Source organism: Epargyreus clarus, unplaced genomic scaffold (assembly GCF_041222505.1).
Source record: "Epargyreus clarus isolate Ecla_fem2 unplaced genomic scaffold, WU_Ecla_fem_2.2 ptg000016l, whole genome shotgun sequence".
Lineage (NCBI taxonomy): Eukaryota > Metazoa > Arthropoda > Insecta > Lepidoptera > Hesperiidae > Epargyreus > Epargyreus clarus.
Window position 1 is genome coordinate 1,454,892 of NW_027332224.1, and position 17,402 is coordinate 1,472,293.

At 37.1% G+C, this 17,402-nt stretch overlaps 1 protein-coding gene across 2 annotated transcripts; it reads left to right on the forward strand.

The window, feature by feature from the left end:
• The first annotated feature begins 2,184 nt into the window (after positions 1–2,184).
• LOC140748755 (aldo-keto reductase AKR2E4) lies at positions 2,185–17,129 on the forward strand. 2 transcript variants are annotated; one of them, XM_073081621.1, is made up of 9 exons: positions 2,185–2,310; positions 10,467–10,568; positions 10,925–10,995; positions 11,631–11,730; positions 13,374–13,484; positions 14,535–14,702; positions 15,458–15,655; positions 16,187–16,295; positions 16,926–17,129. In XM_073081621.1, exons 2-9 carry the CDS (start codon positions 10,467–10,469, stop codon positions 17,048–17,050), a joined length of 984 nt encoding a protein of 327 aa, XP_072937722.1. In that variant the 5' UTR covers positions 2,185–2,310; the 3' UTR covers positions 17,051–17,129. The 2 variants fall into 2 exon arrangements, with proteins under 2 accessions (XP_072937722.1, XP_072937721.1); XM_073081620.1 differs by lacking the exon at positions 2,185–2,310 and adding an exon at positions 7,877–7,990.
• Positions 17,130–17,402: the final 273 nt, after the last annotated feature.

Sequence of the window (17,402 nt, forward strand, 5' to 3'; positions counted from 1 at the left end):
CATGTCATAGATTTATAGTATAAAATGTCATTGACTCATGTACAATATTTATACACTACAATATTAAAAATAACGTTCTTAATGATGTAAATATTTGACTCGAGAACTTCACTAGCTCAACTTAGAAATTCAAAGAATTTCACAATGCACATATCTATTTATCTATCTGAGGCACTATCCGCAACTCGTTATGAGATAGTGCCTCTAGCATTTCTGAATCACGCTATCAAAGTTTTCTAAACATCCAGCATATATACAAGTTCCTAAATGAATATGAAAGAATACTGAAGCAAAGTACATATCCTTAGCAAAAGATCTTTCTCTGCCAAGGATATATTTATTTATCTTTCCAAATAATTTTATTATCAATTGTGGTTAGTTCATTAAAACCTGTTATATTATTGATTAACTACGACAGCATTAGAAGTAATCTCTAGTACTCTATTCTATCCGCGAAAGCACGTCCGCTCTGTGCCGCGGTCGATCATGAACTGCGGTAAAACGACGTCGGTCTATGCGCCTCGCAGGAAATGACGTAATTATTGCTTTTCATTCGCTATTTATCCGTTTTAAAAAAATAAAGGAATCGCTTAAATTATCCACAGATAACATATTTTTATATTCAGCCAGTAAAGTTGATTAAATTTATGTATTTGTCGGGTTAAATTGTCGATTTTACAAAAAAAAATATTAACTATTTATGTATATTCTGTAATTTATTTTTACAATAAAATGATTATTAGATAAATGTTGTCTGTTACTTGTCCCTGATTCGTTGATGTTTTAAACAAATAATGTAGATAAGTAATAAATAAAACGCAATTTGAAAATATATTTTTGATTGATGACGACTTTTGTGTTCTATTTATGCTATCTATCTCCCTTAAATAATATAAAGAACGAGTGAGAAGGAAATAGAAATGTTGATTTCAAATCCTTTTGGAAATAGGTAATATATATATCTATTCTTTTTTAATATAATATAGCAAACTTCAGTCTACTTGATGGAAAGTATCCACTGTCTCCCATGGACATCTATAATCAACACCAGATAACATTAGAGTCCCATCTGAATTCATCCAAATAAAAATATTATAATAGAAATATATATGAAGATCGAAACATGACAATTTCCGCCTATTGCATTACATAGACATTGTCAACGTTCGATCTTTTTTTAGCTCAAAATAGATAGATTGAATATTAATAATTGGCGTAAATTGGAACGCCTCGGATAAGTTTGTCGTCCCAAATACGTATGTAAATATATAGAAGTAACAAGTTTAAATCTAAGATAGAATTTAACTTATTTCCTACTTAATTTTATTTGTATTATAAAGAAACCTTCATGGTTTAATAATATGGTTTATTTTTAACTGCAGTGATAACTATTGTTCAATATTAGAACGGTCTAGTTTTTGTCAAGGTTAACAGTAACTGTAGTATAAGTTCATTGTCTAACTGACTGCATTTTACATTCCAACGCTTGCAGGTCATGCAGTCAATCAGGTGGTCTGCAGGAAAATGCCGTCCACCTGATATTGAGTTGACATTGAGAGAAAAAAAGCAGTGTAGGTGTAGCAGACGAGCATGCAGTCCACCTGATGGTAAGTGGCTTCTGCCGCCCATGGACATCTGTAATCAACCTCCGATAGGATTAGATATTCCTATCTGAGGTCGGCCACATTTGCGCCGCTACCCCTGAGAACTAAGCTGGAACGCCTCGGAAAAGTCTGTCTCCCTTACCACACCCTTCATAACGGAACACAGCAGCGCCTATCACTGCTGTTATTAGAAAGTTAGTAGAAATAGGTGTGGCGGTGGTGCCGCCGGAGTCGTACCACAAAGGGTTCTACCACCTTCAAAATTACTTACAAATATCCATGTTAAAAACAAATGTCCATGGGTAGCAGTGGTCACTTACCATCAGATGGACTGCATGATGCCACTTCAATATTAAACACGTGGAAATATAGTAACCAATTTTTCCAAGATAACTTTTGATTTAATAGTGGTTTATTTATATGAATAATACCAAACTAACTTGCATATAATTATTACATAAACATGACCTGATTTGAACAAAACGAACGAGTGACTGTAGTTTTCAATCCCGGTCATTCCGAGATCTAAGGAGTGAATCATTTAGGAAGGAACTTTTATTATGTACATCTACCAGTTCCCATTTGGCCAGTGCGGTACTATGACCTAAAACACGAGAGGAGACCCGTGCCTAGCAATAATCAGTAATCAGTATTTATTAATATTAATAGGATAGTAATAGGTTCACGACGAATCCAGGACGAAAAAGTAAGCCTTAAAGTTTTCTGTCATTGACTAAAAGTCAGGTTTAGTCCGCGTAAAACTGCGAGTCCACTCTGAATATAGAAATGAATCGCGTCGCTATAGCAAATTGTATGACTACACGTTCGCAACAACTTCAGAGCGGACTAGCAGATTGACGCGGACTATACATAATCGAATTGATAATTTTCAAGAACTTTTCTTAATGTTTGTAGTATCCATAATATATAATTTCCATTTATGATTAACCTTTAATATTCAGTTATTAAAATACTAGCTTCTATTGAAGGTGGTAGAACCCTTCGTGGTTCGACTCCGGCGGCACCACCGCCACACCAATTCTACCTAATAACAGCAGTGTTAGGCGCTGCTGTGTTCCGGTTTGAAGGGTGTGGTAAGGGAGACATACTTTTCCGAGGCGTTCCAGCTTAGTCCTCAGGGGTAGCGGCGCATCTGTGGCCGACCTCAGGTAGGAATATCTAATCCTATCTGGGATTGATTACAGATGTCCATGGGCGGCAGTAGCCACTTACCATCAGGTGGACTGAATGATCGTCTGCTACTCTTAAATCTGCTATAAAAAAAACAACAAAAAGCCCGCGGCGTCACTCATAGTCAGAGGATTTATCTATCCCTCGGGAATGGTACTTTATTCGGGAAAAAATGTACCCTATGTCCTTTTCTGAACCCCTGACAACGTGTGTACAAAATTTCATGACAATCGGTTATGTAATTAAGGCTTAAAAGCATAGATTGGTAAAGATTACTCGCTCCTAACAAGAAAATGTAACCTTTTGACAATTGTCACTGTCAATTATTTTCGTGTTTGAAAAATATTAAAAAATGTAGTTTTTAGATCATTTACGAATGAAACGATATTTCTTTGCACTTTTTCTTCGATTTCATTTTTAACTGCGCATGTCGGCCTTATTCCGCGTAAATTACACCATGACAGCCATTAAACGGCTGACAGAATTGCCAGCCGTTTAAGTCATTTAATGGCTTCTTTCAATTACACGGTGAGATATCTATACTTATCTATGTGTGAAAAAGTAACAAACATACTTACGAGTACATTCGTATTTATATTATTAGTGAGGATATAATCATCGCTTCGGAATTTCACTAATAACGTGTAATTTAATCACACGTTATTAACCTCTTTTTGTGTTGTGTTGTCGATAGAGTTGATAATGCATTGAACTTTCAAGGTTGTTATAATCTGTATAAATCTAATTTTGTGCAAAACAATGCTATTGTTTAATTATTATTTTTATCCACTGCAGAGGGTAATGTTGTTCGAGTATGTCTCATTATTTAGCACTTTTCTTTTCTTTTTAATGTGGTTCGACTCCGTGCGGCACTACCGTCACACCTATTTCTGCCTCGTAACTGCAGTGTAAAACACTTTTGTGTTCTGGTCCTCAGGGGTAGCGGCGTATCTGTGGCCGACCTCAGGTAGGAATAACTAATCCTATCTGGGGTTGATTACAGTTGTCCATGGGCGGTAGTAACCACTTACCATCAGGTGGACTGCATACTCGTCTGCTACTCCTTTATTATAAATATATATATATGATTTAAGACTAAATTATCGACTAGAAATTGAGACATTTTACAATGTAACGTACCTACTACTTACTTTATGAGTTACTATGAGGTACTTTATGAGTTACAAATAGTCTTCGATCAACAATACCAACTCTCGATCGAAGCAAATAGTACAAAGTGCAGTCCGTAAAGATATTGTTAGTGTTGTGTGTCACGATATGAAACCTAGAAAGGAAAAACGAACTAGACGTAGGTTAAATAGATTAATCTACCACTAATACTTGTCAACGTTTTCTCCCCGCCACAGCAGTTTCGCCGTGACCACGATCCATGCAACTGGGTCGAAATATCGCCAATAAAGAAATAAAAAAAATCACATATTGTAAGTACTCTTTATATAGTAAAAATACTGTTGAATTTTTATTTTTATCCACTGCAGAGGGTAATGTTTTACTGCAGAGAATGTATTTCGAGTGTATGTACCTATGTATCTAATATATAAAATTCTCGTGTCACAGTTTTCGTTGCCATACTCCTCCGAAACGGCTTGACCGATTTTGATGAAATTTTTTGTGCTTATCCGGTATCTATGAGAATCGGCCAACATCTATTTTTCATCCCCCGAAATGTTAGGGGTAGTACAACCCTAATTTTTTTTTATTTATATGGCAATACAACGTTTGCTGGGTCAGCTAGTATCTATCTATTTTTTTGAAATGCCGTAGACCCCAAACGGTTTTACGAATTTTAAAATGAGGTGTCCTTGGATTAGTCTTAATTGTGGGAGGGACATGGGCTATTTTTAGGCAGCCATGTATGTTTTTGTAATTATTACTGGTTTTCCTGTATATCATCACGGTACATCACGGTACAATAGGTAAGTAAGAATAATTGAGAAAAATCCTCAAGCAAATTAATTCCATCGCAGAAAATAATTGTGAATGAAGGTAGTTCTAAAATTTCTGTGCGACCTGTACTTGCTACTACTTAAACTATAGACTTGAACCATCAACCAACATTATTTACATGTATATAGTACGTGTATACAGGAAAACCAGTAATAATTAAAACAATAACAAAATTAGTTAAGTTGCCACAAATATTATCTACCAGGTTAACCATATCATGTCCCTGTAGTCCCAGGACCAGAATAGGGCTACGGTATCCCCTGCCTGTCGTAAGAGGCGACTAAAAGGGGCTTTCGGGGTTGCGGGCAGCGAGAGTGGGAGCTCGAACCGTCTAGCAAGCGAGCCCTGGGAGGACGGCGGTATGTGTGGTCGCATAGCGTCGTAAACACCAGACGGTGTGGCGAGCCCTGAAGCTCATCTGAGCGGAGCCCGAAGAGGCAATGCTTACAGAGGACTCCAGTTGCGTTCCGTAGGTGATCCCGAAGTCCTCTTAGTAACGCTGAGGACGGCCACCGGGGGGGTTTTAGTGTGGTAAGAATCCCACATAACCCTGTGCCGCTGGAACTGTTCGACCTGGTGTCTATATCATCCTTCTTCCATCGCACCACTCGAAGGACGAAGTTTCACCCACATCAACTGGACTCGTAGTGGTCCTCCACGGTTCTGTTTTCACTTCAAAATGTGGAAAGAACTTCGTCCTCAGGTATACCCTGAGCCCTATGACATGGGGCTCTTCAAGGAGGATGCAAAAAGAGCTCTCGTTCAAAGCCGGCGATGCATTGGCGACTCCTCTGGTGTTGCAAATGTCCATAGGCGACGGTGACTGCTTTCCACCAGGTAGCACGTCTGCCTTATCGTAGGTCTACTTATAAAAATAGGGTTAGGTGGGCTAACGCCCATTATTAGTAATCAATCTATCCACGGTTTTGTCTACCAAGGATCAACATTTGACAATTTGTAGACATTGTCAAATTTCGATCTTTGGTAGGTGAGAATTGGACAGATTGATTATAAATAACGGACATAAGAATGCGCGGTTTAAGAGTAGGTACCTAGTTACACAAAGTTACAATTTTCAGTAGTGTTTGAGCTTCTATGAGCAATAGAACTAGAGTCAATAACTGAAGTGCACGAAATTCAGTGCGAAATAGAGAATTTTGGCTATAAAACGTAAGTTTTGCTAAAATATTTAGTCAGGAGCTTCCATAAAAATAAAAATGAAGGTAGTACCCTCTGTGGTTAGCTCTGGAGGTCATTGCCGCACCTATTTCTGCCTAATAACACCAGTGTTAAGCGCTGCTATGTTCTCGTTTACCGACATAGTTACCGACAAAACTTTTAAAATAAGTAAGTTGAAGTGGCAATGGGCTGGCCACATATTTCGTAGGACAGATAACCGATGGGATAGGAAGGTCCTCGAATGGAGACCACGTCTCGGCAAAAGGAGTACAGGACCGACCCCCGACCAGGTGGACTGATGACCTGAAGCGGACGGCGGGTAACTGCTGGATCCAGATCGCTCAAGACCGGTCGGAGTGGCGCAAATTAGGGGAGGCCTATGTCCAGCAGTGGACTAATAAAGGCTGATTGGAAGGATGTTCTCTCTCGTTTGAGGGTGTGGGAGGGGAGACATCCGAGGCATTCCCCCTTGGGCTTTATGGGTAGTGGTACATTTGTAGGCGACTCAGGTAGACTCTAATTTTATCTGGGTTTGATTAAAGATATTCATAGGCGGCAGTAGCTACTTACCATCAGATGGACTGAATGCTTGTGCTAATCATATAAAAAAAACTTTATCATTAACAACAAAGTAGGTATTTAAAAAGTTATCTCGGCTATGTACCGAAAATATATTGCAATTTACTTAAGCAAAAAAACAAATTGAATCCCGTTTTCCGGGATAAAAAATATAAAATAAACCGCTCTATTTGTGACGTAAGGCCAAAGAACATAACAGAATAGATTGTAACTTGCTGCGTTATAACCATTTTGACAGTAAGGCACTTGTCCCACAGAGATATTTAGAAGTTACGCGATTGAGACGCGATCCATAGGTATGAATGAATACCATACGAATAGATACATAGATAGATTATTTATTCTACGTACATAGGTGCGAATGAATAGCATTAGTGAGGGAAATATGGTTGTCCCTGTAGTTCCGGGACCAGAATAGGGCTACGGTATCCCCTGCCTGTCGTGAGAGGCGACTAAAAGGGGGCTTCCGGGGTTGCGGGCGGCAAGAGTGGGAGCTCGGACCGACCAGCAAGCGACCCCGGGAAGGACGGCGGTATGTGTGGTCGCATACCGTCGTGCACCAGACAGTGTAGCGAGCGTCATGTTCATCTGGGCGAAGCTTTGTCGGACTAATATAAACAGTGATATGTTAGCTATTTAAATTAGGTTTCTTAAATGGACCCCGAGATTCGAATACTAGACACATGTTTGATTTTTTCAAAATTATATGCGTATTATAAATAATCATCGCTTGTTTTAAAGGCGAAGGAAAACATCGTGAAAAAACCTGACAACACCTGAGAGTTCTTTAAACGCTTTCTACACTCACAGCCCTACACTAGGATTCCCTGTGTTGTGGGTGCCATGGACACACACATAGACAAAATGCACAAACACCCAGACCCAGGAACAGAAATCTAAATTCATCATTTAGATATCTGTCTGGCCGGGGATCGAACCCGGGACCCTTTGCGCGTCAGACCGGTATGGTGACCGCTCCGCCACACGGGTCGTCAAATAAAATTTAAATAAAATTTAATAAATTTATCGACAAATATATGCTAAATAAACCTAAATATGACATTGTTCTTTTTTATTTGGTAAGCAAATCATTGGATGTTTGTAATTTTAATTTATTTCACAATGGATCTTACAAAGAATTACAAATTACAGCAGTTCTTATAGGTCTAGATCTTAGGTTTTGTCTTTTTGTAATTTTAGTATGAACACAACATTCGTTGCAATCTGATATAGACAATCTTATTCATGAATTAGAAAATAATGTTTATGTTATAAAAATACTATAACAATGAATTATTTATTAATATTAGAGGTTAATAAAGATAATATCACTACTCTCTACCCGTTTGCGATACAACAACAACATAAACAAGGCGTCGAAGCCTCCAAGGTTAGAACCTTAGTATAGACAGCCTTCTCGCGTCGTGAACATGCGTCACTGGCTTCTGATCACCGCAATAGCAGGCGTGGTAAGTTAGTCCTGTCTTACTAATTTAGTTAACTAAACTATTTTATTTTACAACCTCATAGTGTTTGCGAATGTTAGTCCTGTCATACTAATTTAGGTAGCTTAGCTAACTATTTGGATTTTCAAACACATAATGAGTTTATTTTGTTAGAATTATTCATAGTATTGTTTTGTGATTGTTTTTAATGTAAATTGTGAAATAAAAAAATAAACAGATAATTAGAAAAAAATTAAAAATTGAATGAAACGGAATAGATTATGAATTAATTAATTATTACATGAATTATTTATGTACTCGCATAATGTATATAAGTTTCATGTAAATTAAATAGTTTTTTTTTTATATTCTAACTGTTTGTTACTATTTATTTTAACATATAAAAATAACAGGTAATATATTTTATTATACATAATTTTTTAAGTTATTTTTTTGGCCTTCTAGTGTTTTTTATATTTATCAAAACTAGTAAGAAATATTTTGGTTTAAACCGCAAAATAAATTAAATACCTATATGATTGAGGTCTAAAGAGTGCAAAATAAATGATAATATTAAATATTAAATATTAAAGTATATAAATGTTTTGTCTAAACTGGAATAAAAAATAATATTATAAAATACTAGCTGACCCGGCAAACGTTGTGTTGCCATATAAATAAAAAAATGTTAAGGGTGAACAACCCTTATCACTTAGGGGTATGAAAAATAGATAGTTGCCGATTCTTAGACCTACTGAATTTGCATTTTGGTGAAAATCGGTAAAGTTTCGGAGGAGTACGGTAACTAACACTGTGACACGAGAATCTTATATATAAAATTCTCGTGTCACAGTGTTAGTTACCTTACTCCTCTGAAACGGCTTTACCGATTTTCACCAAATTTTATATGCGTATTCTGTAGGTCTGAGAATCGGCTACTATCTATTTTTCATACCCCTAAGTGATAAGGGTTGTTCACCCTTAACATTTTTTTCATTTATATGGCAACACAACGTTTGCCGGGTCAGCTTGTTTTATATAAGAATATAATTATAAGATATTTCTTAAATATTAGATACTTTTTCTTAGACTTAGGTATTTATTAATAGGCTTTCACAATACATTGGACAAAAATAGCAAAATCATTTTAAGAAACAACTTTAGTATGAAATACTTCCAAAGCTTCAATAACTTAAAAATTGGTCAAGTGCTTTTATTATTTATTATTAAAATAGAAAATTTAAATTGTCTATCTATTAAGGTTCAACAGCGGAGTCTTAGTAACAGGGAACCCTAAAAATCATAGATTAGTAAAGATACTTCGCCGCCTTGAAATTGAATGACGCCACAAATGTCTTATTATCGTAAGTTCTTTTTTTGAATTTCTGACAAATAAAAACATTTTTAGAGAAAATTTACGAATAAATAACTAATACTGCGTAATTTACAATTACAATGTACAATTTACATAATGAATAAATAATTATTTCAAATATTTTAGGGACATTTTAGCACGGAGACGTGGCAAAACTTTTTTACGCAACTATTTCAATTCTCAAAACTGGGTACATTTTCTAGTTAGGAGTGAGTAATGTTTACTAATCTATGATTACTTCATAACTATTTTCATATCACGCATCAGACGAATAAGTCGTTAATCTCAGTGTAAATAAAGAATTTTGTTATTATGTACGTAATGTAAGTAATGTATGTTAATTATGTAAGAGGTCAGAAAAAACCTGTTTTGTAGTAAACAAAAATCAAGGATTTAACACCTCTTCACACCATGGGGAAACCCATATCGCGATAATATAGAAAGCAAATACAATAGAAACTCGATAAACCGGACTTATTATAGTCGTTAGGCATTCGTATAATCGAATGTTTTTTTTTATAATATAGGAGTAGCAGACGAGCATACAGTCCACCTGATGGTAAGTGGCTACTGCCGCCCATGGACATCTGTAATCAACCCCAGATAGGATTAGATATTCCCACCTGAGGTCGGTCACAGATGCGCCGCTACCCCTGAGGACTAAGCTGGAACGCCTCGGAAAAGTCTGTCTCCCTTACCACACCCTTCAAACGGGAACACAGCAGCGCTTAACACTGCTATAAGCTTATTTCTAGTGATGCTTTACGTTTCAGTAGGAGAGCGTGAATGCTGACTGATTGACTACAACCATCTGAGTCCTCAGGGGCTCCTGAGGACTCAGATGTGTCAGGAGTCCCTGAGGACTCAGATGTGTTGGACTTACTTGTAATATACTTGACCGACTGACTATGATAACATATTTTATTGTTACTGAATTACTGACTGACGTGTCCCTTTGATGTGTTTTCTCCGATATTATAAGTATCTTATTATTAAGAAATATGTTTAATAAATATAGTGGATAAGTTTGCTTTAGGGAAGGATAATCGAGTTTCGAATTGTAATATCTTTTCAAGAAAATAATTACATAAAATAATCAGATTGTACGGCCATTTTGTCTTGCAGATGTGCGACCAACAAGATGGCGGGAAAGCCCCGAGGATTACACTTAACGATGGGAACACGATGCCTATCCTTGGATTGGGAACGTTCTTGGGTTTTGATGAGGTATTTACGTTTCTATGATATATTTTTCGTGCATACTTGAGAAATCCTAAAAAAGATTTTAAAGGTATGTGAAGTCCAATTCGCTCTTGGCAAGCGCGGTGGACTATGGCCTAATCCTTCTCATTCTGAGAGGAGACCATGTCCAGCACTGGGACACTAAAAATAGATCAAGTGGTTGAACAAGTGATCATTAATTTATAATACGCACATAACTTCGAAAAATCAGAGGTGCCTGTGATTCGAACCTCGGACCCCTCGATCGAGAGACGACTTTTAATTTTAAGACGCCACATTTATTTACCGAATACGTAAATGATGAAAAACTGTTAATCTACTTTGTTTGTACATATTTTTAGAATGGCCAGAAACAAGTCAAAGAAAATGAAGTGGCACTACCAGTTACATGGGCGTTGAACGCTGGTTATAGGTGAGTTATTATTCGCTAAACTAACTCGGCACGCTCCTATGTTTGTATTGAAAAATAGTAATGATCTAGCAAAACTAGCTTTTCTGCCTACATTTAAAATGAACCTTCGGTTACTGTTCTAGTCTCGGCCGAAACTAAAGACGAATCTTCGGTTTCCGTTCTAGTCTCGGCCGAAACTAAAGACGAATCTTCGGTTTCCGTTCTAGTCTCGGCCGAAACTAAAGACGAATCTTCGGTTTCCGTTCTAGTCTCGGCCGAAACTAAAGACGAATCTTCTGTTTTCCTTCAAATTTCGGCCAGTACTAAAAACGAACCTTTGGTTTCTAGATTCGGCCGAAACTGAAACCAAAATTAACTTTTTTAACTTGAAAATTAGGTACTAAATTCCCTGGAATTTAAAGATTTACACACTTAAGTATTAGCAATTGGATGAATCATCCCTTTAAACTTTTTGATTTAATAGGGTTAACTACATGAATAAAAATAAAAGTGAAATTAAGGGATTTTCTGAAGAATACGAAACACAAAATAATGCTATTCAAAATCTTGGTTTTAAAACATAACTTTTTAAACATAATAGATGTTTAAAAAGTTATAATAACATACATAGATACATACATCATCTTATTTCCCAGACTCCTCGATACAGCATCTGCTTATTTCAACGAAGATCAAGTCGGTCTTGGCGTGAGGAAGTCAGGAGTACCCAGAGAGGATGTGTTTGTTGTGACAAAGGTACCTATACTATTTACCTTCGAATATTGAACAAGGGGCGTTAAAATCCTTATACGGATATTGTGCAAAAGGTGTTAAGATCACACCTATCTCTGTTATAACAGCAGTGTTAAGCGCTGCTGTGTTTTGGTTTGAAGTGTGGTAAGGGAGACATACTTCACCGAGGCGTTCTAACTTAGTCCTCAAGCGTAGCAAATAGCAATGCATCTGTGGTCTACCTGAGCTAGGAATCTAATCTTATCATCTCTATAACACTAGTTTTTTATCCTACCTTAATAGGATAGATTTCCGGAAATAAATGCCTGATGCAATAAATTGTTTAGGGTTGATTAAAATTGACTATGGGCAGCAGTAGCTACTTACCATTAGGTGGACTGCATAGATAGATATAGATAGATATATTCTTTATTGCACACTTCAGTAGATCATTACAATAATACACAATTATGTAGGTTAATCGTATGCAATATGCGGCCTTATCGCTAAGCAGCGATCTCTTCCAGACAACCTATGCATGGAAAAGGTAAGGAGGATAGTAAGGAGAGTGGGAAGTGTGTGTGAAGTTAGAGAAGGTATAGGAAACAAAATATAGTTAATATAGTACACCAACAGAAACAAGAAAAAGAGAAAAAAAAAAAATAGAAACAAACACAAACGCATAAAGCACATAAGATAATAAATATTGAGTTAGAGCGATCATAGTATATTTGACATACATGCAGATGACGACAGCGAGAACGAAGGTCATGGATATGAATATAATTTCATAACTTCCTTTTTAAATGCGTCAAGCGACTTAGCACGGCGTATGGAGAGGGGCAGTTTATTCCACAAGGAAACAGCAATAGAAGAAAAGGATTTTTTGAAGAAGGATGTAGTGTGAGAGGGAGTTTGGAGAGAGAGATTAATGGAGGAGCGAAGACAGTACATACTTGTTTCTTCTTCTTTTTCTTCAGCCCGTTGCCATCCATCTTCCTTGTTACTAGACTTCCATAAGTCCCGATCTCGCGCTGTCCTCATCCAGCCTCTTCCCATCACTCACATGTCGTCGGTCCATATGGCTGGTTGTCTGCCAACGTTTCTGTGGCCCGTCCGTGGTCTCCATTCTGTGACCTTGAGAGGCCATCTTTCCACCGAACGTCTTAGGTGCCCTGCCCATCTCCACTTTAGTGCAGCAATGATATCCCCTCTGTATACCACCTTTGTCGTTTTTCGTATGGTAACATTGGGTATTCTGTCTTTGAGGGAGATTCCAAGCATTGCACGTTCCGTGGCTCTTTGAGAAATTCGCATCTTTTCCACTATATTTCATTACTTGTTTACTTATACATTATACAAAAAAATACCTAATTACCTATACATACCGATAAATATAAAATGTTCTTAATGACGACCCGCGTGTCGGAGCGGTCACCATACCGGTCTGACGCGAAGTGGGTCCCGGGTTCGATCCCCGGTCAGATATCTTAATGATGAATTTAGGTGTCTGTTTCTGGGTCTGGGTGTTTGTGTATGTCTATGTGTGTGTCCATGGCACCCACGACACAGGGAATCCTAGTGTGGGGTTGTGACTGTAAAAATCGTTAATAAGTTTCGTTGTTCTAAGTCTTAAAAAACCATTTTTACTTTTTTTTATTTTTCAGCTAGGATCACACAGCCAGAGACAAGTCCTCCAAGCCCTAAAAGCCTCGTTATCACGTCTCAACATGACTTATGTGGACCTCTACTTGATTCATTTCCCTGTGGCGTTCAAGGTAAGAGTAATAGCATCCAATATATAAGGTAGAACCCTTTGTGGTTCGACGCCAGTGGGACCACACCGATTTCCTAATAACAGCAGTGTTAAGCGCTGCTGTGTTCCGGTTTGAAGGGTGTGATAAGGGAGATAAACTTTTCCGAGGCGTTCCAGCTTAGTCCTCAGGGGTAACGCATCTGTGTCCGACCTCAGATAGGAATCTAATCTTATCTGGGATTGATAACAGATGTCCATGGGCGGCAGTAGCCACTTACCATCAGGTGGACTGCATGCTCGTGTGCTACTCCTATATTATAAAAAAAAAGTTTGGAAAATCCAAAAGTGCACGACTCATAATGCTCATTTAATTATGAAATATAAAAAAAAAAAACTTAAGTCGTTCAAAATTAATTGCCGAAAAAACAGCTGTAGTAGGAAGAAGGTGCTGCACAAGCGCCCCTGGTGTAATAAATGTACATAATATCTATAGATATACAGTCTTGTAGTTTTCGTTTTTTATTAATTGCAATTAAACGACACTGAATTAATTAATCATTCGCATTCAGTGACCTACAATCGTCGTTTAGAATTTTTAAAAAGAAAAATTAACTCAAATGATGGATTTTTTCACAAGTTACAGTGTTTTCAGGTTTCACACATGACGGACAAGAAAATTTTTTGACCTATTTTGGTGTTTTTTTCCAATTCTATTGCAGTAAATCAATTTTTAAAAAGTATGGAATAATCTCCATTAAATTATCTCGACAATAGTATGCAAAATATCTTGATTCCGTGAACTATCAAGGCTATAATAATAAAAATAGCCGCCAAAATGAAGCGAAAAAATTTTTTCGATCGTAAAGCACTCTCTGATGCTTCGCATCATGAGTCGTGCAATACGGAGGAGTGTAATGTTTTTCAAGTGTATGTATGTATGTAGTATTTATGTATGTATGTGTGTATGCATGTATGTATTTATGTATGTATGTATATACGATTTGTATATATGACTTCGGGTTTTAATGTATGAGGTATTGTAGGATATTTCAAAAATGATATATTTTTGCAGGCAGACAACAGCTTTGACGCTGTGGACTATTTGGACACTTGGCGAAGCATGGAGGAAGCCAAGAAGCTGGGTTTGGCGAAGTCCATCGGGATCTCCAACTTCAATATAACTCAAATGGAGAGACTACTGGCCAATTGTAAAGTGAAACCTGCTGTTCTTCAGGTGGAGGTAAGAGCATCTCATAGGAATAGCTTCAATTTACAACCTTTGTGGTTCGACTCCGGCGGCACCAGCGCCACACCTATTTCTGGTTTGAAGGGTGTGGTAAGGGAGACATACTTTTCCGAGCCATTCCAGCTTAGTCCTCAAGGGTAGCGGCGCATCTGTTACCGACCTTTAATAGGAATATCTAATCCTATCTGGGGTTGATTAAAGATGTCCATGCGCGGCAGTAGCCACTTATCATTAGGTGGGCTGCATATTCGTCTGCTATTCCTATATTATAAAAAAATAGAGGCAATAGAGCGGAGGTTCGCAAACTGATTCTATCTATTGCCCACTATTGCAATTAATCTAGGATCTACCAAATTTTGAATTTCTAATACGAATAAAATGTTTTTTAAAGAGGTGGTTTGCAAAAGTATTTTGATATTTCTGAGCCTCATAAAGTTAAAAAAAGCAGCGATCGCTATTCAAATTACTTCAGTACCCTCAAGGAAGCTGTTACAATCTACTTTGAGAACCTTATTGATTTACTTATACGAACTCGCTACATTAAATAAAGAAATTGTTACAAAAATAAAGGCCCTATTTTTATAAGTAGCCCCAGAAAAGGTAAGGAAAGGATAACAAATACAAAAATAAAAATAAAACAAATGCAAGAAAATTTAATGGTACGGAATCCTTAGTGTGCGAGTTCGACTCGCAATTATATAAACGGAACCTTAAAAAGCCCACTAAATAATACCTAATTATGATTCCAGGTAAACCTAAATCTAGCCCAAATGAAAGTCCTAGAATTCGCTAAGAAGCACAACATAGCCGTGATGGGGTACTCCCCGTTCGGTTCCCTGTTCAGCACCAGCAGCAAGCCGCCGCCCCCGAGGGTCAACGACCCCACACTGGTCGGGATGGCGAAGAAGTATGGAAAATCTGTGCCACAGATTGCGTTGAGATATCTGGTAAGTTGATTAAACAAAAAGAAAACCCGACTTCTTAAAAATTTAGATCAAATATAGGTACTAAGTTCCCCTCCCCCCGTTTCCCCCTCATGAACAAAAAAAAAGGTACCTACTAAGTGAACCTTTCAAATGGGCCTTCAGGGCCCACTATAAGAAATAGTGAAAAATGTTCAATGAAACTAGCCGGGACGCGAACGAGTTCATTTTTAAGAAAAAATACACCTATATTATCCTACCATAGGAAAGTGTCGCTTAATAGGATATCGAAGAAAATAACAGAAAATACATACCGGTCTGACGCGCAACTACCGGGTTCGATCCCCGGCCAGACTTATATAAATGAGGAATTTAGATTTCCGTTCTGGGTCTGGGTGTTTGTGTATCCGTCTTCGTGTGAGTCCATCCTAGTGCGCGGCTGTGAGCGTAGAAAGCGTTTCTTAATAAATTTTCAATCTACATATATATTTCAATGCAGTTAAGTTACTTTTGCTCTCTTTCTTCCTACATTTCATTTTAAATATTTCCTTTTAGGTACAAAAAGGTGTGATCCCAATACCAAAGTCTATTCGCAAGGAAAAAATCGAAGAGAATATTGACGTTTTTGATTTTGAGCTGTCTTCTGAAGATATGGGGATATTAGGTAAGTTATTAAAAATTAAATTTCATTATTCGCCTTATCTACTGTGCCTACTTGTAATTTCGTAGGACGTTTTAACTTTTCTTAAATAATAATTTTATTTAGAAAACCCTAGGAATTGAAGATACAAGGGAAAAAAATATAATGTGTCTTCCTGTATTTTTTTTCTGAAAATATTTTAATACTGAAGCAAATAGAAAAAGGTTTGAAGTAGCATACAGTTTACCTAATGGTAAGTTATCGCATTATAGCTATCGCCAAACTGCTAGTCCGCTCTGAAGTTGTTGCGAGCAGGTGTAGTCATACAATTTGCTGTGGCAACGCGATTCACTTCTATATTCAGAGCGGACTAGCATTTTTATGCGGACTATACTGCCGTATGAACGTCTGTAATCAAACCCAGACAAGATTAAATACCTACCTGATGTCCTAGTTTAAAGGGTGTTGCAGATGGGATTGATTATAGATATCCATACCATTGACTGACCATCAGGTGGACTACATCCTTGTTGCCCACTTCTGTATTATAAAAGAAAATACAAAATTCGCTGAAATGTTACTTAACTAACACCTTTCAATGTTGTGTTCAAGATATTTTCTAACATTTGTGAAATGCGACCCTTATTTTTCCAGCTGGCTTCAACAAGAATTACAGGGTGGTTTGGCCGACCTTCTGGCAGGATCATCCCTACTACCCCTTCGAGAGAAAAGATAGACCAGACCCCGATATCTTCAAACCTAAAAGTTCTAAACAATAAAGTTTATAACTTTTTTTAAATATTCAGTTGTAATAAATGTGTATAGGAATATAATTTGAAGTTTGAAATTTGTAAAAATTTGAATCTAACATATATTTTAATGTTGTATTATGTATGTAGAACTTATAATAAATATCATAATAAAATCAGTAATCGATTTTTATGAGGACTTCACTAAAATCCTATATTTTGTTACCTTTTTTGTTTAGTAGACATAAGTACTTAAGGTACATAGGCACTTATCAGAGGGAATACAACTACAGATGTCCATGGACGGCAGTAGCCACTTACCATCAGGTGGACTTAGAGATGGGCAAAGAACCCGGTTTAAACCCTGTGCAGGGTTTAAACC